This window comes from Meles meles, chromosome 17 (genome assembly GCF_922984935.1).
Source record: "Meles meles chromosome 17, mMelMel3.1 paternal haplotype, whole genome shotgun sequence".
NCBI classification, from domain to species: Eukaryota; Metazoa; Chordata; class Mammalia; order Carnivora; family Mustelidae; genus Meles; species Meles meles.
This window is the reverse complement of record NC_060082.1, coordinates 8,857,062-8,883,847: the sequence shown is the minus strand read 5'-3', so window position 1 is coordinate 8,883,847 and position 26,786 is coordinate 8,857,062. Positions and strand designations below refer to the sequence as shown.

Below are 26,786 nucleotides of genomic sequence, written 5' to 3'. Positions count from 1 at the left end.
AAAATAGATGAATGGATGAAGAAGTTAAGTCATATATATCTAACAGAATATTATCCAGCAAAACGAGACAGTTGTATCAACAACATTGTTAGACCTTAAAGTCATTATATTAAAGGAAATAAGTCAGACAAAGGCAAATACTATATGATCTCCTATGTGAATCTAAAAAATAAGCAAACAACAACAAAAAAACTCATAGAAAAGGAGATCAGACTTATGGTTACCAGGGGGCACCCTGGAGGGAAAATTGGAGAATTGGAGGAAGGTGATCAAAAGGTACAAACTTCCAGTTACAAGACAAATAAGGACTAGAGATGGAATGTACGAGATGGTGGCTGACATGGTCAGCTCACCCTGCTGTACCGTGCATGCAAAGTTGTTAAGAGAGTAAATCCTAGGAGTTTTCATCACGAGGAGAAAATTTTTTCCTTTCTTTTCTTTTTGTTGTATCTATATGAGAAGATGGATATTACCAGAGCCTGTCATGGTAATAATTTCACAATATACATAAATTAAATCCCCATGGTGTCCGCCTTAAATGTATACAGGATGGATGTCAATTTTTTCTTGATAAAACTGGAAAAAAAGACTATTATGATTACTGGATCTCCCTGTGCATACATGCAGGGGTAGGGGTACACAAAGAGAGGGAGGAATGTATTAGGTCAGTGATTCTCAGAGTGTGGTTTCTGGGCCAGCAGCGTCAGCATCACCTGGGAAATTGTTAGAAATGGAAAGTCACAGACCTGTCCCAGACCTACTGGGGGCAAGGCCCAGCATCCCAGAGACTCTGGGTGGGGAGAAAGAGGCCCACCAATCCATTTTTAACCACTTCTCCAGGTGTTCTGAGCCATGCTCAAATCTGAGAACCACTGATCTAGAGTCTAGATTGTAATTACAGTGGTCTTAGGTTCAGAGCAACACCATCCTTCCTTTTTCCATTATTTCAACAGTACACTCTAGAGTTTACAAGTAACGGCAGTATTGAGAAGAGTTTCTAGCTAATTACACGAAGTCTTTGTGATGGGTGCTCTCAGAAATGATTTCCTCAACGTCAGGATCATCTCAGGACACACACTTTCACTTAAGGGTAATGACCTTGAATATTCTCCAGATGGTTGTAGTGGGTTTTAGGGCACACAATTATACTCAGTTTATAGTTAATTTAGAGAAAGCTCTTTCTGCAAAAAAAAAAAAAAAAAAAAAAAACTTGTTTTCTAAGCCCAATCACATATTCTCACTGTGAAGGACCACGGCCACGTGAATAATGGTTGAAGATCTCTCACTTGGGAAGGGTAGCCCAAGAGGGCTGAGGGCCTCCTGGCCAAGTTCCCCCTCCTCCCCGTAGCTGTCCCTGGGGACCATGTGTCCCCATCACCGATTGACTGGCTAGAGGACAGATTGCACCACGATCCCTGCTTCATGGTGCTGGCCTCTCTCTGTCCACATTTCCAGTTTACTTTTCTTTGGTTTCCCTTCTTCCCTTTATCCCTAATTGTCATAATTTGGGGTTTCTCTCTTTTTAAGGCCTGCTGTCTTCTCTTCCTCATGAAAACATAACTGGGTGGTGATGAAACACAGGACTTCTGTAGAGTCAGTAGCAATGTGAAAGAGAAATTCAGATCATAGTTTAAGGGGCATACATCTCATCTCACCTGTACCCCTGAGTATGGTTCTCCAACAATTTCTGTAACCACAGGACGTTAGTTTGCATTGGGGAATGGATTTGTGGAAAATGGGAAGAAAGAACTCTGCGGTGGGCCTGTTTGTGCCATGCACCACCAGTGTGACTCTTGGCTTCATTCTGTCCATTCTGTACTAATTGGACACGAAATATTTAACAACCAATTATTAATCTCCCAAGTGCTCAGCATGGTGCTCTGTGGTGGAGGGTACAATGATTATTTAGATGTTTCTCTGTTTTCTAGCAGCTTATTCTACTTATGTGGAAAATAGAATTATAATGATACTATTTATTTAGTGAGCACTTATTAAGGTCTTACCATAAGCTCAGTACCATAAATACCATACATAAGTTGTTTAGTTTCACTATTACAATTAGCCAATTGGGTAGGTACTTTTAACCCATTTTATAGATGGGAAGACCAAGACTTGATGCCAGGGAGCGTGACCAAGAGCAGCAGCTAAATGATAAAATGATGGAGCACACTATTTGGGTCCAAAGCACTGCTTTTACCCACTCTGCTCTACTGTTTCGAGAAGTACGTCCTAACAGGATTCTTAGGTGGGTCCAGTACAGTACTTTTTTCAAAAAATCCATGCCAATATTTATAGCAGCGATATGCACAATAGCCAAACTATGGAAAGAGCCCAGGTGTCCATTGACAGATGAATGGATAAAGAAGATGTGGTCTGTATATACAATGGAATATTACTCAGCCATCAGAAAATGAAATCTTGCCTTTTTCAATGACGTGAATAAAACTAGAGGTTATTCTGCTAGTGAAATAAGTTAATTAGAGAAAGACAATTATCGTATGATTTCACCCATATGTGGAATTTAAGAAACAAAGCAGAGGATCATAGGGGAGGGGAAGGGAAAAATAAAATAAGACTTTATCAGGGAGGGAGACAAACCGAAAGAGACTCTTAATCATGGGAAACAACCGAGAGTGCCTAGAGGGGAGGGAGGTGGGGGATGGGGTAGCTGGGGGATGGGCATTAAGGAGGGCACGTGATGTAATGAGCCCTGCGTGTTAGGCACAACCGATGAATCACTAACCTCCACCTCTGAAACTAATAATACATTCTTTGTTAATTGACTTTAAAAAAAAAAAGAAACCCACACTTAGAGTTTATGATATTATTTTCAGTTCTAGTGGTTAGAGAACATAAGGCAACATAAAAAGTTGTCTTCTGGTGGGAGGTTGGGGGAACAGGTGGTGGGTAATAGGGAGGGCACGTATTGCATGGAGCACTGGGTGTTGTGCAAAACAATGAATACTGTTACGCTGAAAAAATAAATAAAAATTTTAAAAAAAGTTGTCTTCTAACTCAAATATTCTTGGGTAATGAAGGTTTGAGGTAGACAAACTTGGGCTCTGCGTTTTTGGAAAGGGAAGGAACTGACAGAGAAGGGAGTGGAGTGTGGACCCTGGAGAAGATCTGGATCTTTTTGTACAGAAGTATGGACCAGTCTATGGCCATACCACTCTGAACGCGCCTGATCTCGTCAGAAGTATGGACCCGAGAAAGGTGTTCCCTGCTCTCCCTGGTCCTTCGGTAGCCCTATTTTATTTTATGCCGGGCATTTAACGTTGTCATAAACTGAATCATGTGTTTCTTTATTTATTCACTGCCTTCTCCCACCAGAGATAGGAAGGCAGAGACTTTATTCCTCTTGTCCACACCATCTCACCCCATGTCTGTATGTGGTAGGTGCACGGCCAGTGTAGCCGTGGAATGATGGAACCTTCTGGGTGAGGCGTGGGAGTTTCATAGTCAATGGAAACAGGCAGTAGTTTCCTAAGCCATCAGGAGACCTAGTAAAAATAAAAATATTGAAAATATCTTACATTTTTATAGTGTTTTACTATTTTTTTTTAAAAAGTACTCTTATCTACTCCTACGTCTGAGCTCTCAAACCCTAAAAGGGTGGCTTGGCAGGTCTTTATTCGCCTGATTTTATAACTTAGGAGGGTAGGGCTCAGAGGATAGGTCACTGGCCTTAGATCACATAGCCCGTGAGTGGTGGAGGTAAGCACAGAGACTGTGTGTCTGATCTCACTTTTCCCTGCTGTTTTGTGGGATGAACTAGATAAAATCTGTGGGCACCAACCTGGCCAGGGTCCTGGTCTCAGCTTGCCCCTTCAAACCAGCACAGGGCTAATCACAACCAGGATGTCTCTGCCAAGGGCACAGGTGGTTGGATCAGCTGTGTCATCTGAGCAATTCCTCTGTATGATTTTTAAAAAAATTTTTTTAAAGATATTATTTATTTATTTATTTATTTGCCAGAGAGAGAGAGAGAGATCACAAGTAGGCAGAGCAGCAGGCAAGGAGAGAGGGACAAACAGTCTCCCCGCTGAGCAGGGAGCCCAACGTGGGGCTCCATCCTGGGACTCCAGGACCATGACCTGAGCCGAAGGCACACGCCTAAACGACTGAGCCATCCAGGCACCCCGTATGATAAGTCCGCAATGAACTTGTCCAGGGGGGATCACTTCTGTGAGAACATTTACAGTGTTCGCCAGCTCACTCAACTCCCCGGTCACCTAGACAGTTGTTGTCTGGGTCTTTCTTAACTTGTAGAGATAACTAATCCCTTGTCTCCCAACCCTGACTTGAAACAGTTTCATTTTCTCAGATAATTTTATCCTCCTGAAGACTAGTAATTACTGCAGAGAAACTGGATTCCCCCGAAGAGGTACAGTATTCGATCTACTTTAGTCTGTGTCTAAACCAGAGCAGATGCACTCAGACCTTACTAATTAACGGAGGACAATGGTTTGTTGGTTGTTTTTTTTTTTAAGATTTTATTTATTTATTTGAGAGAGCGAGAGCATGAAGGGGGAAGAGGAGAGACAGAGGGAGAAGCAGTCTCCCTGCTGAGCAGGGAGCCTGACGCAGGGCTCAATCCTGGGACTCTGGGATCGTGACCTGAGCCAGAGGCAGAGGCTTAACCTGCTGAGCCACCCAGGTGCCCCTTTAACCTGAAACAACGTTATGCATATCATACCCCACACCTAGTGAACCACTGGTGTCGCCGGCTTAATGAACGTTTCCAGAGACTGAGCCCTGAGCCCCAGGTACCCGATGTGGCTTGTTACAAGCTTCCAGTCTCCGTCTCTGACGCTAGCCAAACGAAAGCAACACACGTCCTGGCTTTCGTGTAGAGTTTTGGTCTCTTCTTGATTTGCACGCAATTGTAGAGGAATCCCGTGATGCCACAGTTACTAGTGTTTCCACATAGGACGAGTCTGGGCAGGGGCGGTCTGCATTTGCACCTGCACTGATCGGTTTGGATCGCATGGAAACATGTTTTTATTAAAATGGGGAAAGCGGTGGAAGAACTCAGGAGGAAAGATGCAGTGTGTGTGTGCGCGTGTGTTTGTGTGTGTGCGTGTGCGTGTGCGTGAGTGTGTAGAGCTGAGAGGGAGAGAGGCAGGATAGGTGTTAGCACAAAGCCTGTTCAAACATGAAAAAGCCCCAAACGGAGGCAAATCCACGATAATCCCAGCAACCTGCACCAATACTGTCGTGTTTCCCTCCAAGCCTACTCTGGCAAGGCTTCGCTGGCGGGGGCACTGGCCTGCCGAGGCAAGCAAGTGGGGTGTCGGGCTGTGGCAGCTGCCCGCAACCCCATAGTGGAGACGGAGCTCCCTTTGGGGTCCTGGCTGGCCCACTGGCCCCTCCCCCTGCTTGGCACAGAAGCCCCCATCTGCTGTGGGCGTGGCCGCACAAAGGTGCCTTTCTGGAACACTCGACCTCCAGCCTGACTCAGGCGTGCTCTTGGCTTCTGTCTGCTGTGCTCTGGAAAGGCTTAGCGCCCTGTGATCGGAGATCACGGCTGGGACTGCAGTGGAAAGGTATGTGGGGGGGAGGGAGGAGAGTTCCCGTCCCTTCTGGACAGAAAAGAACAGCTTTCCAGCAGGAGCCTGTGGGGAATGATTCACCCCCGAGAAAGCCTTCGCTGTGAGCCTTTCTTTCCTCACTCTTTAATAATGGTGACGCCACCAGCAGTTGGCCAGCCCCTGATATTTGCAAATACCACATACCCTTGGATCTTCATCACAATCCCATGTGTGAGCGGGGAGAGGGGACGTGGGGGCACAAGACAGAGCAGCCCAACCCTGTGCCCTTGGGCCATACAGCTCCCTCCTTGGGCCTCAGTTTATGCATCTATAAAAAGGAAAAAAAAAGATAAGCACACATTTTCTGCTTCTAGGGTTGTGTTAGAAACAATGAAGCAATGCAGTTATAAAATGACCCATGCCAAGGATTAGGTCAGCACAAGGGATTTTTATATTCTCTTGTAGATGAAGAAATGGAGTCTTCGAGATGTGGGAATTTCATCCAGGGGTCCACAGCTGAGTAGCAGAATTAGGGCTTAGAATCCAGCTCTCTTATTTCGTGGCCAGAGCTACTTTCTACCACTCCGCATAGCCCCTGACATAAAGAGTGATCTTTCAGTGGACTGTGGGACACAGAGCTGCTAACTGTTGTCACGCTTAGGCCGGGATAGGTGCAGGTAACTGTCCTTTACTTATGTCTGGTTTGCTGGTTAGAAGGTCTATTTATCAGGGCACCTGAGTGGCTCAGTTGGTTAAGCGTCCAACTCTTGGTTTCAGCTCAGGTCAGGATCTCAGGGTCGTGAGATCGAGGCCCCTGTCAGGCTCTGCACTAGGCGTGGAGTCTGCTTAACTTTCTCCCTCCCTTCACCTCTGCCCCTCTCCCCTTCTCCCTTTTCATCTCCATCTCTCTCTCTTTTTTTTTTTTTTTTTGGTGGGTAGGAAAGAGGACTTTATTAAGAGTACAAAACCTCCGAAGAGGGAGGGGACCCGAAAGGGTTGCCCTCCCTTCCCATCTCTTAAAAAAAACAAGTCTGTTTCTCTTCTCTTCAGGAGCACCTTGGGCCTGGCTGGAAGTAGACAGGTCTTGGATGAAACCTGGTCCTGCCACTAGGGCCCTGTGTGTTAGAGGGAAGATTCCTGAACCTCTCTGAGTCTGTGTTTATTCCTTAGGTGGGAACAGAGTGGATGATATTACCTGCCATGCATGTTGCCATGGAAATGAGAGGACCAGTGTACCCTGGACACAAAGGGCCTGCCACAGAATTGGTTCCTGTGGTGTGGGGATTTTCTTCTGTTCAGGGTCCCTGTCTAGCCCTTGGGACTGAGTGATTTCCTCAGTCCAGTCTTCAAGGTGGCTCTCATCACCCTGCTTGGGCCCAGCAATTCCGTGCCTGGCATCCAGGCCTTCCCTGGTCCACTCATTCCCCATGTAGCTCCAGCCACAGAATTCCCTTTGTCATTCATCTCATCATTGCTGACAGCACCGGCTCTGGGACATCAGGGCCCCTCTCCACCTGAATTTCTTCTTCCTCCAAGTTGTGTACCCTCCAACGAGCCCCTGAGGTCCCCGTCCTGGTCCCTGGCTGTGCATTCATTTTCTTCCTATCCTGAGGTTAGAGGCAGACTGAGCTCTCCAGGACTCCAGCTTCCTGCCCTCCACCTCTGGAAAGCATCATCTCCCTCGTCTGCATGTTTAAGCTGCTGCCACTAGCTTCTCTGGCTCACGGAACTGTCTTTTCTAAATGCCTACATTTGTGCTAATGTTTCTCACCATGTCCAAAAAGAACTTAGCCAAATTCTATGTAATATTTTGCATTGTTTCAGGCATGCTAACTCTGTTTTCTGTTCTGTAGGAGCCAGGGGTTATGTCTGAGGTCTTTGTTACCCCTTCCAGTGCACTGAGCAGCCCTGGGCTGGAACGGCATGCCCACATACCTGCTATTTGATGAGCCTCCCTCCTGGGTTGATGTCTCTCTTCTGTGCCATTGAAAGTTCTGCTCTTGGGACAGGCAGCGCCTTGTCGCCTGTATCTGGAGCTGCTGTGTGTTGTTCGTGTGACTCATTTTTTTAATTCCCGTGACACCTGCATGGTGTCACCTTCTCTGGTCCCCTCCCTAGCTCCTTGGAGCAGAGTTATCCGTATTTGGGCTTTGGGTCTTTCCCCTTTCCAGATGTGAGAGCTCTGTGAGAACAGAAGGTGCGTCTCCATCCTCTTCATATCCCAGAGCTGTCCTGGTCCATGCCTGGAGCCCAGGATGGATGCTCATTGAGTCAGTGGTGCAACGAACCGGTTCCAAGTCCGATCTTTCATGGGAACCTGGGTTTGGCCGTAGTTGAGACCTCCATGCAGAACCATGGGCAAGGTAGTTTCAGACAGTAGCTACACGGACTTGACTTCTCCAGATCGTCTTGCCTCTTGGATTTTAGGTGCTGTACTGCACCTAGAGTTGATGGCTGCTTGGCTCGAGGAGAAAGGAATTCCGAGCCTGACACGCAGCCAGCAGCTGAAATAGCTTCCTGTCTTCATACATGCCGCCCTTCCTCCTTTCCCTGCCCCTCCCCCCACAGCAAGCCCCAGACCCTTCCTCTCCTCCCTCCCCAACCCTCCCCCAGCCTGAAGGACATTTATGAGGCTCATCATGGGGGAAGCATCTGAGGCCTGTTCCTGCCTCTCCCTTCCCTAGCACGCGGGGCTCTGTCCCCACCCCCCACCTCCTGGGCCAAGCTCAGATATCTCTTCCCCTGTTTATGGGCCGTTGGGATTTTTTCCAACAACCCGAAATGAATCTACGAGGCCCCACAGGTAGTGCAGCCCATCTCAGGGCCATAAACCATGGCGGGGTCTTTCATCTGTGATTGCTCATGTCATAAACGAGTGGGAGGGCCAGGCAAGAGGGAAGCACAGCCCTGAACCATTCCAGATTTTTTTTTTTAAATGAGAAAGGGGAAAGAAAAACCCTGAGAAACATGTTCAGACTTTATGCCAAGCAAATTCACTTCACTATGGTAGGCTGTGCGTGGAGATAAGTCTCTGGACGTCCCCACGAGGAGTCAGATTTATGCCGTGTTTGTGTCTAAATGGCCTCCAGGGAGGCTGACATTTGTTGTCGGAGACAGCGAGTGGTGTTCCTTTCATCTCCATGGAGGGGTGTCAGCTTAAATTATGAGGGATCGCTCCGGCCCGCATCTGGGTGTGGGAGTGCTGGCAACAGAGTGGGGCCGTCTCCTCCTTCCTCTCCCACGTCTCTGCTGTTTCAAAGTGGCTCTTCCTCTTCGGCTCTCCAGCATTCCTGCTGCTGCTGGGAGAACTTTCCTAGCTCCTCTCCAATGTTTCTTTCCCTTGGATGCGTCAATAGATGCGTTTCTTAGGCATTACGTGTTTTTTTTGCGGAGAAGTTGGGGTCCGGGTCAAACAGGCCTGTCCCTGCGGCACGAGAGGGCAGGAAGCCTCAGTGATCACCCCCTGGGAGCAGCTTGCCTGTTCCCCAGCAGAGTCAGAGGGCCCCGTTCTGCCCGTCACAATTACAGCCCCGCAGATCAGGAGCAGGGCGATGTTAGCGAGGTCTCCCTTCTCCTCGGCAGCTGGGCCGTGCGTCTGTTGGTACCTTGAGAGATGCCGGGAGGCCCCTGTGCACTGCGTCTTCGGAATCTCTCTCGCTCGGCTCTGCCAGAACACTTGGCATCCCACAGCGGTGTCTGTTCGCTTGGGGGCGTTTTCTGTTCGATGCATAGATGGTTTTGACCGTGGGAGAGAACACGGCGGACCGTGCGCCTCGCGGACGCCTCGGTGTCCGTCAGCAGAGCTTTCTGTCCCGAGAGTCAGAACCTGTAAGACTGGGATGGAGGATCTGTAAGTTTTGATGGAAAACAGGAGGTCAGGAGAGGTCTAGAGAAGGGATCAACTCACTATGGTATGCAGCCTGATCTGGCCTGGGGCCCGTTTCTGGAACAGTCTTATTGGCTCACAGCCACGCCTACTCATGGTCTGTAGCTTTTGCGCTCCAGTGGCCAAGGCCGGTCGTCGCACTAGACTATAAGGTCTGCAAAGAGTAAAATAGACACTCGCTGGCCTTTTACCAAAAAAAAAAAAAAAAGGTTGTAGGCCCCTGGTCTAGGGCATGAAGCACTTCTTGGAAGGCAAAAGGTGGGACCTGAGGAGACAGAGGAGAGAGAGATTAGGAGCTGAAAACAGGGATCGAAGGGAGAAAATGTACCACAAAATCAATAGAAACTCTTGAGACCAATCTTAATCTCCTTCTTTCTGTCCTCCCCCCTCCTGCCCCCTTTGCCTTCCTCCTCTGAAAACAAACATTTTCATCTCTCCTCCTCCAGGGACAGGGAGAGGATGAATGAGTCATGCAGTGTTCCCACATCCTCCGAAAGTGGGCCCCGAGGACTAGCCTAGGAGCTAGTCCTCTCTCCTCCTCTCCTTTGTTCCATGATGGAACAACAGCTCTTGGGGAAGGTGCTGGGATCCCAGACAAGGAGGGGGGGAGCACAGCGACCCCAGGGGCCTCAGCCAGCCTGCCTCCGGGGCTCCCAACAGATTTCTGCAGTTACATCGTTGGGTCTGAACTGGCCCAACCCCCTCTCTTGCCCTTCACCTTCCTTCTCACGAGCACTCACAGGCTCCCGTCCTTACAACCAACTCCCAGTGTTGTCTGGGGTCATGTCTGCAAAGAGAAACGAACGCTGGGTTTGTAAAACCTTAACTCAGACTCCTGTCGACAGGCAACTATTAACAGAAAACATGTGTCTCGGATCAAGAGTACTTCTTTTATGTTGAAGTAATAATGGTGACGACGGTGATGATTTAGTAAGCACCTGCTACATTCTAGACAGCGCTAAACCCTTTCCATGTATCTCATTTAACGCCGAGAGCCCCGTCACTCTCCCGGATGAGACAACGGAGTCTTGAGAATGTGCTCAACGTCACACATCGTGACTGGCTGAGCCAGAATTTAAACCTGAGTTTGGAAGACTCCAGAGCCCACACTGCTCTCCCAAAGGATGGCAGTGTGTCTGAGACATCATCGAGGAATCGGACATGATTTTAGACCTTACATTTTCAGGAGTTTTGTTTTCCTAGTTATCAATAAGCATATGCATCAGACCATGTGAGGTATGACTCCAGAAAACAATCGCAAATATCATTTTGTGGACAAAACTGGTTATAAGACAAGAGGTTCCTAAATTATACAGTTGCATTTTATTTTGTTGTGTCTATCTGATGAGATATTTTCTATGTTCCAATGCCTTTTTAAAAAATTAAGCTTTTAATTGAAATTCCAGTAGAGTTAACATGCAGCGTTATAGGAGTTTCAGGTGCGAGAGACAGTGAATTGTACGAGTGCGTTTTCAGACTTGTCTGCACATGGGATCTCACGGCAGTTCATTCCAGACTCCACTCCTGCTCATTGCTGGCCTCACAGGAGGTCTGTATGATCCTGGAGTGGGGGTGTCAGCCCATTTCCAAAGAAAACTCACTGAAGGCCTCATCGGTAATAGAGGAACATCCTTTTGACCCTCCAGCAGCAGACAGAATTCTTGGCCTCAGTGAAGGACTGGGCTTTGGGGAGAGGGGGTCTCTGAGCAGTGGGGTGTAGGGCCTTGTAGGGGTGAGTGTGGGGAGTCAGTGCCTTTTTTCCCACTGTTTGTCTTCTTGTGGGGTCTTATTTCCCCATGGCTTTTAGTTCTCATGTGTTCATTTTTTTCCTTGCCATTCTGAAAATATCCTTCTAGAAAGATCCTATGGAGGGATGGCTGAGGTCAGCTAACTGGATTTGCCCCAGGGAAGAGCTACCTCAGAGGTGAAGATGTCAGAGTAGCCACTCCTTGTCACGAGGATACTCCTCTGTTTTCTCTTCTTTAATCTTTCTGGGTTTCCCCCTGTACTCTTGAGACGAGTGAGGCAGAAAGGAAAAGATGTTCTCTCCACATCTATTTCAAGCCTCCTGTGTGCTTTGCACACAATAGCCCTACCCCTGAACCACGGTACCCTGAGGTGGGGTACTATTTGCTGCAGTGGTACAGGTGGGGAAACTGAGGCCCAGGGCAAGTCCACACTCCCATAGCACCGTGCTTATAATGGGGAGGCCAGGGTGGATGGAGACCCAAGTGTGCCCACATCAGACCTGTTCAATGACATTGAAAGGGTCATGCCCTCCAGGAACTCACAGGTAAGTGTCCCATCATGTTCCAACTGTATGTCTGAACATTCACAGAGAAAAGAAGCCATCGTCCTTTCAGATGAACAGTCAACAGAAGTCTGAACTAAAATGGTGTATGCACCATCCCCTTTACAGAGGAGGGTGGGATGAAGAATAAGGGTTGTGTGGCTCACACACGGAGGGTCCCCTCCTCCTGGATTTCTTGAGGTGGCCAGAAGGGGAGTCAGCGTCAGGACACCAGAGCTGAGGACACTCTTGGGATGGGGCTTTCCATCCCAAGGATGGAAAGAGGAAAGAGGACAGCTCAGCTCTGTGAAGACCCAGTGAGAAATGTTCTTGTGAGGTTGTTTGGCCATATAACTTCCGATGGCTTTTAATGAGAGATTAGGAAAACATCTCCCTCCCATCCTATCTTCCAGACCCAAGAAGCCTCTTCTCAGAAGCGCAGGGTGATGTCCATGGGATGCAAGAGGGAGTCTGGGAGAGGCTGTGACGGCTACTGAAGGCTTTGCTTGCTTCCTCCAGTTGCTCACAGCTTGTGAAGTAATTCCCGTAAACACAAATACAGTTACTTTCATCGTTATTGCAGACACAAGCAGTTTTGCCCCACTACCTTTGTTCCGTCCGTTCTGTTATCTGCCCCTGCAAGTAATCTAATGCTGGTCCTCCATGGCCTTTTATTTATTTATTTATTTATTTTCCCCATGGCCTTTTAAACAGTAATATTTTCCACCCCCTGGAGGTATCTAGAATTTCAGACACAGTATCTAGGAAATTATGCAAAACTTCTCCATGCCTAGACTTGAAAAAATGACTTTTAAGAAATCACATCAATAACCAGTGCTTCTTGGGCATCTATAACATGCCACGCAGAGTTCTGAGTGCCTTATTGAGAAACTCATTTAATCCTCACAACAGCCCGAGGGACGTGGGTTCTCTCCTGTCCCAATTTTGCACGTGAAGAAACCGAGTCAGAGAGTTCAGTGCCTTGCTCAAGGTGATGTAGTTAGTAACTTTGGAGCTAAGACACCATCCTGGGAGAATGTTCAGAGCCGTAATGGTAGACTCTCTGGTTGTTGTCTCCAGATTTTAGAAGGATTTTCCTTGGCCTCTTAGTGGAGGCTTTTAAGTCAATCCTTCGGAGTTTCCTACACTCACCTGGAAAGTCATCCTGGGAACAAGGACCCGAGTTCCTTGTTACACAATAACATATAGCTCCAGAAAGTGGCTTTGGAGAACTTAACACAATGTTTTCTGCATCTTTTAGGCAAAAGTGATGATGAAGAAAGTCTTTGCAAGTCAGCCCATGGGGCAGGGAAAGGAGCCACCGAAGACGGCAAAGACCATAAGCGCCCCAAACGTCCCCGAACCATCTTGACGACCCAACAGAGGAGAGCATTCAAGGCCTCATTTGAAGTGTCCTCCAAGCCTTGCAGGAAGGTACAGGAGGAAGAAGGGAGGAAGGGGGACTGGGCCGCACTTGTTTGTGTATCTTGCCCTCCTCTGGATTGTCCATGGGCACGTGGTGGGGGTCGTCAAGGCATTGAGGAAGGCTGTTCAGATAGTCTGTGCAGGTAGCCTTGAGCCCTGCTGAAGGCTCCAGATCCCTGATCCCTTCTGTGCATGCATACCCACTTTGAGTGGCCGCCGGCTCAGTTCATGGAAAGCAACAGGAAGAACAGTAGGTACAGTTATGGGGATGGACCCAGATGCTCTAACAAGGAGAGAAAAACGAAGCGGTTTGTAGACATGTATTTATTTAGTTTTGGTCCAGTTTATTCCACTTGGAGTGGCGACTTTGGGATTCATTGATGTCTTACTTAATTCATCTTTGTGGCTGAAGGGATCCCCTGGTACAGGTGTGTCCCAGTTTGTCCCTCCCCGGTCGGTGTGTGTTTGGGTTGTTTCCAGTTTGGAACTGGGACAAATGCGGCTGATGTGAACTTCGGTGGTTTAATGAGGTATGAGTTTATTTCCATCTATGTCGCAGTCCAGGACTAAGCAGCCCAAGGTCAGCAGGGAGCTCTGTCACCTGTCACAGGGTTCATTCATGCCACCATCTTTTCCAGCCACCGTGGTGGAGAAAGAGGGAGTAGAGGGCAGGCCTGCCCCAAGATTCTTCGTAAAACTTGCACTCAGACATGGTGGCCAGAGTTTAATCCCATGACTGCGCCTCCTCTATGGGGGCTGGGCAATGAATCAGCCTGGGTGGCCACATATCCTGCTTAATCTTGACCGGTGGTGAATGGGAGGAAGGAGAGAAGAGACACTGGGGACAGTCAGCAGTCTCTTCCCCAGACAGCTGCACCAGTTTATTAAGTACCCGCCATTTATGGACCGCCACGTGCTCGGTCTTGTTACTGATGCTATCCAAATAAGACAACTTTTTCAATTGAACCTCGTGGAGGAAACACATTTTTGAAAAACCGAGCATTGTTTTTCTCTATCTGTATTAGTCACCTTTTGCTGTCATAACAAACAAAATCTTGGTGGCTTCCAGCGGACATCGTGTTCCTGCTCCTAGACTGCGACTTGGCTGTGGCTCAGCTGGGCTCAGGTCCAGGCCTTCTCCACCTGTCTCTCTGGGGCTCCAGGCCAAGGGAGCACGCTGTTCCCGTGAGGATGGCAGAAGGCAGGAAGCCAGGTCATACCGGGCAAACCCACTGAAAGGCTCTCCTTGGATCACACATTCCATATCCACACACATCCCATGAGCCAAGACAAGTCATGTGGCTAACCCCATGTGAGGCAGGGGAAGGCCTGCCTGTCGGTGCAGGGGAGGGAGGGGGCATGTCTGCTGAACTGACCAATAATACAGTTCACCATCGCACTTGACCTCCAGCAGACCTTTCTCTGCCTTCATACTCCTTAGATTCCAGGGGTGGAGCGGGGAGGAGGGAAAGCCCCAAAGTAGACTTAGGTAAGGACCAATGATCATCTCCTTCTATTATTACTAATTCAACACATTAGACTCCCAGCCTCTGTGCCTGGTGCTGGCGGCCAGGCAGCCTGCAGGCCACCAGCCGGTAGGGAAGAGATGCGTATGCACATAACATGGGGGAGAAAGCTGTGAGGACCGTTATAGGGGGGCAGCCGGGAGCCGTGGGAGCCCAGGGAAGGGAAAGGTCACTTCTGTCTGGGGAATCAGGCAAGGCTTTGTGGAACAGGTGGCTTCTGAGCCGGGCCTCTGAAAAATGGATAGGGTTTCCGCAGGTGGAGGTGGGGTCGGGACACACTGCTGTTTCAGTTGGCTTAGCAGAAGGATGTGTCTTAACGATCTGGTTTAATCATCTTCTCCTAAGCCTCAGCCCACGTGGTGTGATGAAAGTGGACCACTTCCCAAGGCCCCCTGTGAGCTCTCTGCCCCCATGTTAGGCATTTAACCCCATGTCCGCCCAGGATCTAAACAAGAGGGCAGCGTCTCTCAGCCTCGCTCTCAGAAAGTCTGAGCTTCTCACCTCTTCCCTTCCTGCCACCTTGCCCGCCCCTCACCGTGTGTCTGCATGGAGGGCGAGTGTTTCAACCATCCTTCAGCATGGGGATCCCGACCGTCCTGTCTCTCCGGGGCCACAGCGCACGTGCTGGTCAGAGCTGAGTGCTTTTGCTCTGCCAGATTCCAGATGGCTCTGGTCTCCTTCTCCTTGGATAGGGCTCACTCAGGGTAGCAGTGAATATGAATATTCATGGAACTCCCCTCACTGAAATGGACAGATCATCCAAACAAAAGATCAACAAGGAAATAAAGGCCTTAAATGACACACTGGACCAGATGGACATCACAGATATATTCAGAACATTTCATCCCAAAGCAACAGAATACACATTCTTCTCTAGTGCACATGGAACCTTCTCCAGAATAGATCACATCCTGGGTCACAAATCAGGTCTCAACCGGTATCAAAAGATTAGGATTATTCCCTGCATATTTTCAGACCACAATGCTCTGAAGCTAGAACTCAATCACAAGAGGAAAGCTGGAAAGAACCCAAATACGTGGAGACTAAACAGCATCCTTCTAAAGAATGAATGGGTTAACCAGGAAATTCAAGAAGAATTGAAAAAATTCATGGAAACAAATGATAATGAAAACACAACAGTTCAAAATCTGTGGGACACAGCAAAGGCAGTCCTGAGAGGAAAAAATATAGCGGTACAAGCCTTTCTCAAGAAACAAGAAAGGTCTCAAGTACACAACCTAACCCTACACGTAAAGGAGCTGGAGAAAGAACAAGAAAGAAACCCTAAACCCAGCAGGAGAAGAGAAATCATAAAGATCAGAGCAGAAATCAATGAAATAGAAACCAAAAAAACAATAGAAAAAATCAATGAAACTAGGAGCTGGTTCTTTGAAAGAATCAATAAGATTGATAAACCCCTGGCCAGACTCATCAAAAAGAAAAGAGAAAGGACCCAAATCAATAAAATCATGAATGAAAGAGGAGAGATCACAACTAACACCAAAGAAATACAGACAATTATAAGAACATACTATGAGCAACTCTACACCAACAAATTGGACAATCTGGAAGAAATGGATGCATTCCTAGAGACATATAAACTACCACAACTGAACCAGGAAGAAATAGAAAACCTGAACAGGCCCATAACCAGTAAGGAGATTGAAACAGTCATCAAAAATCTCCAAACAAACAAAAGCCCAGGGCCAGACGGCTTCCCAGGGGAATTCTACCAAACATTTAAAGAAGAACTCATTCCTATTCTCCTGAAACTGTTCCAAAAAATAGAAATGGAAGGAAAACTTCCAAACTCATTTTATGAGGCCAGCATCACCTTGATCCCAAAACCAGACAAGGATCCCACCAAAAAAGAGAACTACAGACCAATATCCTTGATGAACACAGACGCAAAAATTCTCACCAAAATACTAGCCAATAGGATTCAACAGTACATTAAAAGGATTATTCACCACGATCAAGTGGGATTTATTCCAGGGCTGCAGGGTTGGTTCAACATCCGCAAATCAATCAATGTGATAGAACACATTAATAAAAGAAAGGACAAGAACCATATGATACTCTCAATAGATGCTGAAAAAGCATTTGACAAAGTACAGCATCCCTTCCTGATCAAAACTCTTCACAGTGTGGGGATAGAGGGCACATACCTCAATATTATCAAAGCCATCTATGAAAAACCCACCGCAAATATCATTCTCAATGGAGAAAAACTGAAAGCTTTTCCGCTAAGGTCAGGAACACGGCAGGGATGTCCATTATCACCACTGCTATTCAACATAGTACTAGAAGTCCTAGCCTCAGCAATCAGACAACAAAAAGAAATTAAAGGCATCCAAATTGGTAAAGAAGAAGTCAAACTATCACTCTTCGCAGATGATATGATACTATATGTGGAAAACCCAAAAGACTCCACTCCAAAACTGCTAGAACTTGTCCAGGAATTCAGTAAAGTGTCAGGATATAAAATCAATGCACAGAAATCAGTTGCATTTCTGTACACCAACAACAAGACTGAAGAAAGAGAAATTAAGGAGTCAATCCCATTTACAATTGTACCCAAAACTATAAGATACCTAGGAATAAACCTAACCAAAGAGACTAAGAATCTATACGCAGAAAATTATAAAGTACTCATGAAAGAAATTGAGGAAGACACAAAAAAATGGAAAAATGTTCCATGCTCCTGGATTAGAAGAATAAATATTGTGAAAATGTCTATGCTACCTAAAGCAATCTACACATTTAATGCAATCCCTATCAAAATACCATCCATTTTTTTCAAAGAAATGGAACAAATAATCCTAAAATTTATATGGAACCAGAAAAGACCTCGAATAGCCAAAGGAATATTGAAGAACAAAGCCAAAGTTGGTGGCATCACAATTCCGGACTTCAAGCTCTATTACAAAGCTGTCATCATCAAGACAGCATGGTACTGGCACAAAAACAGACACATAGATCAGTGGAACAGAATAGAGAGCCCAGAAATCGACCCTCAACTCTATGGTCAACTACTCTTCGACAAAGCAGGAAAGAATGTCCAATGGAAAAAAGACAGCCTCTTCAATAAATGGTGCTGGGAAAATTGGACAGCCACATGCAGAAAAATGAAATTGGACCACTTCCTTACACCACACACGAAAATAGACTCCAAATGGATGAAGGACCTCAATGTAAGAAAGGAATCCATCAAAATCCTTGAGGAGAATGCAGGCAGCAACCTCTTCGACCTCAGCCGTAGCAACATCTTCCTAGGAACAACGGCAAAGGCAAGGGAAGCAAGGGCAAAAATGAACTATTGGGATTTCATCAAGATCAAAAGCTTTTGCACAGCAAAGGAAACAGTTAACAAAACCAAAAGACAACTGACAGAATGGGAGAAGATATTTGCAAACGACATATCAGATAAAGGGCTAGTATCCAAAATCTATAAGGAACTTAGCAAACTCAACACCCAAAGAACAAACAAACCAATCAAGAAATGGGCAGAGGACATGAACAGACATTTCTGCAAAGAAGACATCCAGATGGCCAACAGACACATGAAAAAGTGCTCCACGTCACTCGGCATCAGGGAAATACAAATCAAAACCACAATGAGATATCACCTCACACCAGTCAGAATGGCTAAAATTAACAAGTCAGGAAATGACAGATGCTGGCGAGGATGTGGAGAAAGGGGAACCCTCCTCCACTGTTGGTGGGAATGCAAGCTGGTGCAACCACTCTGGAAAACAGCATGGAGGTTCCTCAAAATGTTGAAAATAGAACTACCCTATGACCCAGCAATTGCACTACTGGGTATTTACCCTAAAGATACAAACATAGTGATCCGAAAGGGCACGTGTACCCGAATGTTTATAGCAGCAATGTCTACAATAGCCAAACTATGGAAAGAACCTAGATGTCCATCAACAGATGAATGGATAAAGAAGATGTGGTATATATACACAATGGAATACTATGCAGCCATCAAAAGAAATGAAATCATGCCATTTGCGATGACATGGATGGAACTAGAGCGTATCATGCTTAGTGAAATAAGTCAATCGGAGAAAGACAACTATCATATGATCTCCCTGATATGAGGACATGGAGAAGCAACATGGGGGGGTAGGGGGATAGGAGAAGACTAAATGAAACAAGATGGGATTGGGAGGGAGACAAACCATAAATGACTCTTAATCTCACAAAACAAACTGGGGGTTGCTGGGGGGAGGTGGGATTGGGAGAGGGGGAGGGGGCTATGGACATTGGGGAGGGTAAGTGCTATCGTGAGTGCTGTGAAGTGTGTAAACCTGGCGATTCACAGACCTGTACCCCTGGGGATAAAAATACATTATATATTTATTAAAAAAAAAATTTGGAAGGGGAGGCGAACCATAAGAGACTATGGACTCTGAAAAACAACCTGAGGGTTTTGAAGGGTCAGGGGTGGGAGGTTGGGGGAACAGGTGGTTGGTAACGTTTTGCATGGAGCACTGGGTGTTGTGCAAAAAGAATGAATACTGTTACGCTGAAAAAATAAATAAAATGGAAAAAAAATAAATAAATGAATATTCATGAAACCCCCAAAGTCACCTAGAGCTGTGAGGGATAGAACCAAAATGTAGGTCAAGGAACGGAAACAGAAGAGAACAAGAGAGAGCTGTTTGTATTGCAAAGTGGTTTTTGCCCTCATTTCTCCTTAAGTAGGTCTGTACATTGGCGTGGATTGACTCTGAAAGCACAATGATGGGTTTTGCTAATGTTCCAAAACCACTTGGAAACCCGTCTTGGAACACACATCTAACGAGTTATCCCCTCCTTTGTTGACCTGGTGAAGGGCTTCCCTCCACCAGAAGGGAAGCAATGGTCTTGTGTCTGGGATCACAGTGGCCATCAGACACTAGCCAGCTCCCACCAAGACGTGGCCTGACGGCCTCCCCATGCGCTGCGTCGGGAATGTTCTTCCCCCTCTCTGAGATGCCAATGTTTCTCTGTTTCTCATGTTCCACTTTGTCAAGGTGAGGGAGACCCTGGCTGCAGAGACAGGGCTGAGCGTCCGTGTCGTCCAGGTGTGGTTCCAGAACCAGAGAGCAAAGGTAATCGGCTTCGTGCTGTCGTCTGTCTCTGTGTGGCTGGTTTCCTGAAATAGCAGCGGTAGGACTTACTACTTGCGGAGGGGTTGCCTAACCAGAACTCGTTGGATAGAGTAGTTCTCATGATTCAGAAATTGTTATGGGCAGTCATGTGGGCCACAGCTGCCCTGCTTGGGGGAGAGGCAGGGCATTTGTTTTAGTGAAGTGACTGATTTTCCTGGTGGCTGTGACTGTGAATCTGGCTAGCCATCTGCTGGCATAAATGTCTTTTTTGTGGTTTTTGGTAAAAATGGAGTCTTTACATCACCTTTATCTAACGCAGCTACCAAAGTTCTTTTAAAATTGCAGAGAACCTTCTATAGCATCGTGTGACAGGACTGAGGCCATGTGGTAGCATGGTAGCACTAATGCCGTTCCTCAGTGCCCCCCATGCACACCCCAACCGTCACACTGTCTTCGGGAGCCCACCAGGGTCCGCACTGCTGTGCCAGAATCTTGCACTCATCAGGTTTCCTGCTCCTAGAAAGGCCTGTGGCCCGTGGCCCATATATCTGGGGTCCTAATCTGTAGAGGGTGATAACTTCCTATCTCATTATCTGATCGTGATTGGTTAGGACAGCACGGCGCTGCCCTAACGGAATTCTAGCAGAGCCCTGGATGCGTACTCCATCCTGGGAGGACTCCATGTTTCCATAGCTTTGAGAGGCCCCGTAACCTTATGGCTTCCTAAAGCAGGGGAGTTTGAAGCTCTGAGAAATGCCTGTTTTTGTTAGGGTCTCACGGAACCCTAACGTTCCACCGAACACAGTGCAAGAAGTTGGGTTACGATGCTCCTTCCGGGAGGTTTTGGTGGTACCAGCATGTTTGGGGAGATCAGCTCCTTACCCTGAGGCTGTGGGTCTGGCGGGCGTCTCGAACACCAGAGCCAGCAGATGGGGGAGGGGGTGGAGAGCAGCCTCCTGCCACGTCCCAGGTGCCACGCCGTCAGCAGCCCCATGCTGCACAGGCAGGCCCGGCTGCGGGCTCCACACCCCCACACTTACACCTCGCTTGAAACTGTCACCACATACGCAGCAACGTTTCTCTGCTGAGAGGACGTCCCTGTGTTTGTGAGGACCGACGTCCTCACGCTTCCCAGCCAGCTGACGGCCCACGGCAGCAGGGGAAGAGCCCAAAACAGCCGTGGGCAAATGGGCTGCTGGCTCCCCTGCTGAGCCGAGCGTGGGTGTGGTCCCTCCGCTTTCCGCAAGAGGCCCGTCTGTCCCCCGCAGGGGCCTGCTGCTGGTCACCCGATCTAACCCCCTAACCCAGCGCCCTCTCCTTGTCAGATGAAGAAGCTGGCCCGGAGGCAGCAGCAGCAGCAACAGGACCAGCAGAACACCCAGAGGCTGAGCTCCGGTAAGCGGGACCCTCCAGCCAGGCCTGCCAGGGTCCAGGCCTCGCCCACCATGGCGGCTCTTGGTGGAAGGCGGCTTCTGGGCTCTGCAAAGCCCTGCCCACACCAAGGGTGGTGGCCTTCCAGCAGGATAGAGGCCAGGGGGTGGGGGAAAACGGTCGAAGTCACGGAGCCAAGACCTGGGATGCTGACTGATGTGGTCTGAGCCTTCTCCAGAGCCCCGGGGGCTGGGGCAGGACTCCCCGCAGGCCCAGGACACACCCAGATCCTCGTCGTTCCCAGCAAATCAGTTGACAGAGGACGCCGCTGTGACCTATCCCTTTCCTAAACAACATAAGACAGTAAAAATACTGCGAGTAAAACAGTAACCCCCTCCCTGGTTGGGCACATTCATGGGTTCAGAGTTCACAGACGGTTCTCACACTGACCTGAGTCTGACATCCTCACACCAGGGGAGCAGAGAAGTCCTTTGTCCCCAACTCGCTGATGAGCGGGAAAGGGAGACCGGAGTCCTTGCTGAGTAGGGGGTGAGTCAGGACCGGAGCAGACGTCTCTGAACCTCGGTTCCACTAGGCCGTGCTGCCCCAACTCTTCCCTCCTGTACGCACCTTCATTTGCTCTTGTGGCTAATAGGGCTGATGTGAGCACTGGGAAGGGAGTCAAGAGGGACAGATTGTGGGACCTTTCAAGGGAGTTAAAAGAAAAAAATATATAATTATATTATGACCATATCACTCTTTTTTGAAATTTTTAAAAAGATTTTATTTATTTATTAGAAAGATGGAGAGAGAACACAAGTAGGCAGAGAGGCAGGCAGAGGGAGAGGGAGAAGCAGGCTCCCCACTGAGCAGGGAGCCTGACGCAGGGCTCGATCCCAGGACCCTGGGATCATGACCTAAGCCAAAGGCAGCCACTTAACCAACTGAGCCACCCAGGCACCCCTGACCATGTCATTCTTAAAGGTCGTGCCCAAGAGCATTGTAGCAGGATTCCCTAAGGGATCTGCTTGTACCACAAACAGGAATCGTCAGCCTTCAGTGTGCACAGAAATCACTTGACATGTGGTAAAGTACAGATTCTGATTCCTCTAGTCTGGGTAGGCACTGAGATTCTGCATTTTTTAATATTTTATTTATTTATTTGAGAGACAGAGATCACAAGTAGGCAGAGAGGCAGGCAGAGAGATAGACAGAGGAGGAAGCAGGCTTCAGGCTGAGCAGAGAGCCCAATGTGGGGCTTGATCCCAGGACTCTGGGATCATGTCCTGAGCCGAAGGTAGAGACTTTAACCCACTGAGCCACCCAGGCACCCGAGATTCTGCATTTTTAACAGATGCCCACTACTGCTGGCCCGTGGACCACATTTTGAAAAAGGCCACGACTATGACATTGGCTCTCAGGCCCCTAGACAGGGTTCCTTGCCCTTTCATGATGGACCTTGCCTTGTGCTTGATACCTGAGCTCGGCTCAATCTAGAATCTGACTCCTGCAGCCCAGAATTGTCTTGGCTTCTCATCTTCTACACCAAACAGTGTCTTAACGCCAGGATAGATGCTCAGAGAGAGAAGTTAAATGAGGACATGGGGACTGGGGAAGGTTGTTGGGGCAGGTTAGTCAGCAGACCCAGATGCTGCCCCTGCTCCCCTCCCAGAGCTGTTTGATCTGGGACCAGCCTTTCTGCTTCCTGGCACCCCAGGCTGTCTGTCCCTGGGGTGGGATAATGACGCCTACCAGCCCTGTTGCACTGGGCCCCTGGGAAGTTCAGAGAGGGTCACGGACATGGAGAAGCCATGAGTGTGGACTCTTACAGGCCAGCACGCTCAGGGGGTGGAGAACGCAGCAAGGCTTGTGAGAACACACACTCAGAGTGCTTGAGGCTTTGGAGAACTCGAAGGGCAACTCTGAGGGCGAAATCCTAGGGCTGACGTAAGAAAGCAGAAGGTTATGGGAAGTAGAGTCTCTGAGAGCTCATGGGCCAATGTTCAGAGAACCCCACAGCAGGATGTGGAGGCAGGACATGAGTTCTCTAGTCTCCAAAACTTCTCTATGCAAGCATAGCAGGTGGTTCCAAAGCACGTTCACATGCCTCACAGAGTCTTGCTATCAGTTCCACAAGGTCAGCGGGGCCGGTGTCAGGAACCCCACTTGACTGACGCGCTCCCAGTAGGGGACGCTGGAAGGGTCTCTAGATCCGTCCCCTCCAGGGGCTGCCAAACTTGTGTGTAGCATCAAACGCCTTGGATTTAATGATATACTTTGAGGAAGCTGTCCAAGTTCAACTGCACCTTCCCCATCCCTGTTCTCTGAGGATGACCCGTGATGGCCCTTGGGGGGCGGGGCACAGGCCGGGAACCACTGATGTCGCCTCATTCCGGACCATTTTATAAATGAGGAAACCAAGAGCCAGGAAGTGAAATGATCTCTCCATGCTCGTCACCACCTGGCGTTCACACCCACGTGCCGTCCTCTTGGACGCTGACTAGGGCTGACCGAGGTAAGGTCACAACAAACGTGGCAGTTTCTGCTTTGCGCTCTGCCCAGTTGCTGGCCCCGAGGAAGCCGGCTGCCGTGCGGCCGGGCTGCTCCTGCAGGCCTGTGAGAAGTCTGTGCGGTGGGTCACGGTGGGATGGCAGACGCCGCACGTCCCACTCCACGTCCGGGGCCCCTGGCATCACAGGCACCCGCCCCTCTCGCTCCTCCTTCCAAAGCCATAGCAAAGGCTGGTATTGGGCAGGGACACCAAGCAGCAGGGGACATGAATTTCGGAAGATGCTCTCGGTCTTCTCCCCCAGCACGGGATCCCACGCTGCACTCGGAGAATGACCTGCCTTCTTCTCTGTCCCCAGCTCCGACGAACGGCAGCGGGAATGCTGGGATGGAAGGGATCATGAACCCGTACACGGCTCTGCCCACCCCACAGCAGCTCCTGGCCATTGAGCAGAGTGTCTACAGCTCAGACCCCTTCCGACAGGGCCTCACCCCTCCCCAGATGCCGGGAGACCACATGCACCCGTATGGTAAGACAGACGCCAACCCTGCAGGGACCTCTCGCAACCTTCCCTCCCCAACACATCTGCGCGGTTCCCAGATCCTCACTGAAGCAGCCGGCAGAGTACGTGCCCAGAAAATGCTGCTAGAATCATGTAACCAGTGGCCGCAGAAGAAGGAACAGCACACATAGTCGTTTGCGATATTTCCATTCGCAGAAAGCACGTTTTCTCATTGAACGGATGTTATTTAGGGGCTCCAAATGAGTCCTGAAGCATGACCGGAACTGTGGCGTGAAAAGCGATCCCTGCCTGCTCTCAGCCCACCCGAGCTGGGGTTGCTTTTAGTGCCGGGCGTGAGGCTGGCTTAGGCTCCCCTGCCTGCCTGGCTTGCTGCCTTAGCGGACGGTCAGCAGCTGGGCCAGGGCACACTGACGGCGTGGACGAGCTCCGGAGCGGAGGGCTGAAGTTCAGTGTCAGGGCCAGGTGAAGGTCACTGCGTTTTTATACGGAGAAGGTCAGTGGCGTGTGTGTGGGTCATCCGTGATAAACCGCACTGATAGCTAAAAATACAGTTTTAGTTGGCAAACCTTCAAAACGGCATTAGAGAGGCATGGCTCAGCCCACAGATTTTTGTCAAGCAAATGCTTTTTTTTTTTTTTTGCCTTCATTAAAAAACATGTTGAAGTGACCATCGTCCTCCCACGAGATGGGTGCAGCAAGCTGGGACAAAGATCCAGCCCTGCAGACTTCGCTGGCCCTCCTTCGGACAAACCTGGGAGCGTCTGAGCAGATCACACGTGCGGAGGCTGAGAGGGAGATGCCTCTGTTTTTGTCACTGGGGTCCCCGAGCGATCCACAGCTGGCCCTCCCATCTTCTCCGTCCAGGGTGTAAACTAGCCCAGGGCGGGCCCCTAACCGTCTTGCCTCTGCAGGACACACTCCGGGAGGTGGCAGACACTCGGTGTGATCTTGCTGTTTGAACGGACCCCTGTGACCCCGGAGGCGGCAGAGCCTCCTTCACAGCGTCTGTGTTGATTTTCTTCCCGATCTACCTTCAAGAACCATTTTGGGGGCCGAGTCCTCCCAGAGCCCTGCCCCGCCTCTCCAGCTGGAAGTGCCCCTTCCTGCCCACTCCCCAAACTCACCGTCTAGTCGTTCTGACATTTGCTTCTGCGGCACCCCATTTGGGCCTCTGACCTGTCCTAGTTTATACTGTTTTCCGTGGTTGTGCTTTCCGCCCGAGCCCGCTAAGGCCCCGAGAGGTCTTCTGCAGAGGGACAGGGGTCCACTCCCTCCCACTCCCCCACCAACTCTCCCTCCACCCGCCCCACAGCATCCCACTGGCTGCACTCCCCCGCATTCCTGACCCCAAAGGGAGCCCTTCTTCAGGACCCTCCTGACCATGTCGTCTCCGTTTCAGGTGCCGAACCCCTCTTCCACGACCTGGATAGTGACGACACCTCCCTCAGCAACCTGGGTGACTGTTTCCTAGCGACCTCAGAAGCCGGACCCCTGCAGTCCCGAGTGGGAAACCCCATCGACCACCTGTACTCCATGCAGAATTCTTACTTTACCTCTTGAGTCTTCCCCTCGAGTTGTGTGGCTGGGCTCCCACCCAGAACAACCGTGGGCCGCCAGGGGTCGGCCGGCGTTAGGATGGGGAGGCCAGAAAAGAGGTGGGCTGGGGAGGGAGTTTTGTCGGGGATGCTGTTGTATTACGACCTGATGTAGCTCGGCATTTCCAAAGACTGAACACGTAACGGATCGCATAGTTTCACGTTTCTGATAAGTCTTAGCTTTAGGTGTGAAGATGTGTTTATCTCTAAGGACAGGGACTTTTAATATAGACATTCTTATGCAAACTATAGATACCTAGAGACTCCTAACAACTTCCCGCTCTTTTGGGGAAGCTTTTGTCAAGAGGTGCATATATGTCTACCCATCCATATGCCCATAGAGGGACAGACAGACAGACAGGTGTGAGTGAGTGTGGAAGCTTCCGTGCTTTATCATCAGAGTTTATTCCTGATTATAACAGACACCAACTGTACAGCAAAAGTAACTTTATTTTCAGTGTGAACTATATTTAAGGAAATGCTTGATGCACTTAAGTTATAAAATGAGATAATTTACTTTTATAAACTTTATTTTTAGTTTGAAGAGACTTGTCGGCAGGGCAGAGAGGGCCGCTCCGCCTGAGCCCGGGGCTTCGAGGGCTGGAGCAAATTCTCTTTTCAAGAGTGTTGTCGAGGTTCTTGCTCTCTGAGGGGTTGAATCACAGGGCTTGGAGGGGACAGAAAAGTCCCCGAGCGTGTTCTTAGAAAAGGTAAAGCCTAGACTCTTCAGCTTTCTTTTCAGTTCTGATGTGTAGTTGTGGGCAGCAGTAGGAAGGTCAGTTTTGCTCTTGAACTTCAGCAACGGTCGGTGTGGGATGAGGCTGACACTATGGACCTACCTCACTGGGGGACGCCGAGGCTTCATTCACCCCCAGGACCCGTGAGCAGGGCTGGAACGAATAGCCGGTATTTGTCTAAAATACCGGACCAGCCACTTGGCAAAAGAGGCTCCCTGAGGGGGGAGACGGTCGGCACCCTGAACCCTGAGGGCCACTCTTCTCACTGGGGTCCCTGATGCAGAA

The 26,786-nt window shown here is 49.0% G+C and overlaps 1 protein-coding gene across 1 annotated transcript in view; it reads left to right on the top strand.

The window, feature by feature from the left end:
* Nucleotides 1-25,800, top strand: part of LMX1A (LIM homeobox transcription factor 1 alpha) — a 160,768-nt gene extending 134,968 nt beyond the window's left edge. The window contains exons 5-9 of the mRNA XM_045983187.1: nt 12,972-13,144; nt 19,689-19,766; nt 21,092-21,161; nt 24,005-24,175; nt 25,569-25,800. Of these exons, the coding sequence (XP_045839143.1) occupies nt 12,972-13,144; nt 19,689-19,766; nt 21,092-21,161; nt 24,005-24,175; nt 25,569-25,729 (653 nt within the window). The 3' untranslated portion in view covers nt 25,730-25,800. The remainder of the gene's footprint in view (nt 1-12,971; nt 13,145-19,688; nt 19,767-21,091; nt 21,162-24,004; nt 24,176-25,568) is intronic.
* Nucleotides 25,801-26,786: the final 986 nt, after the last annotated feature.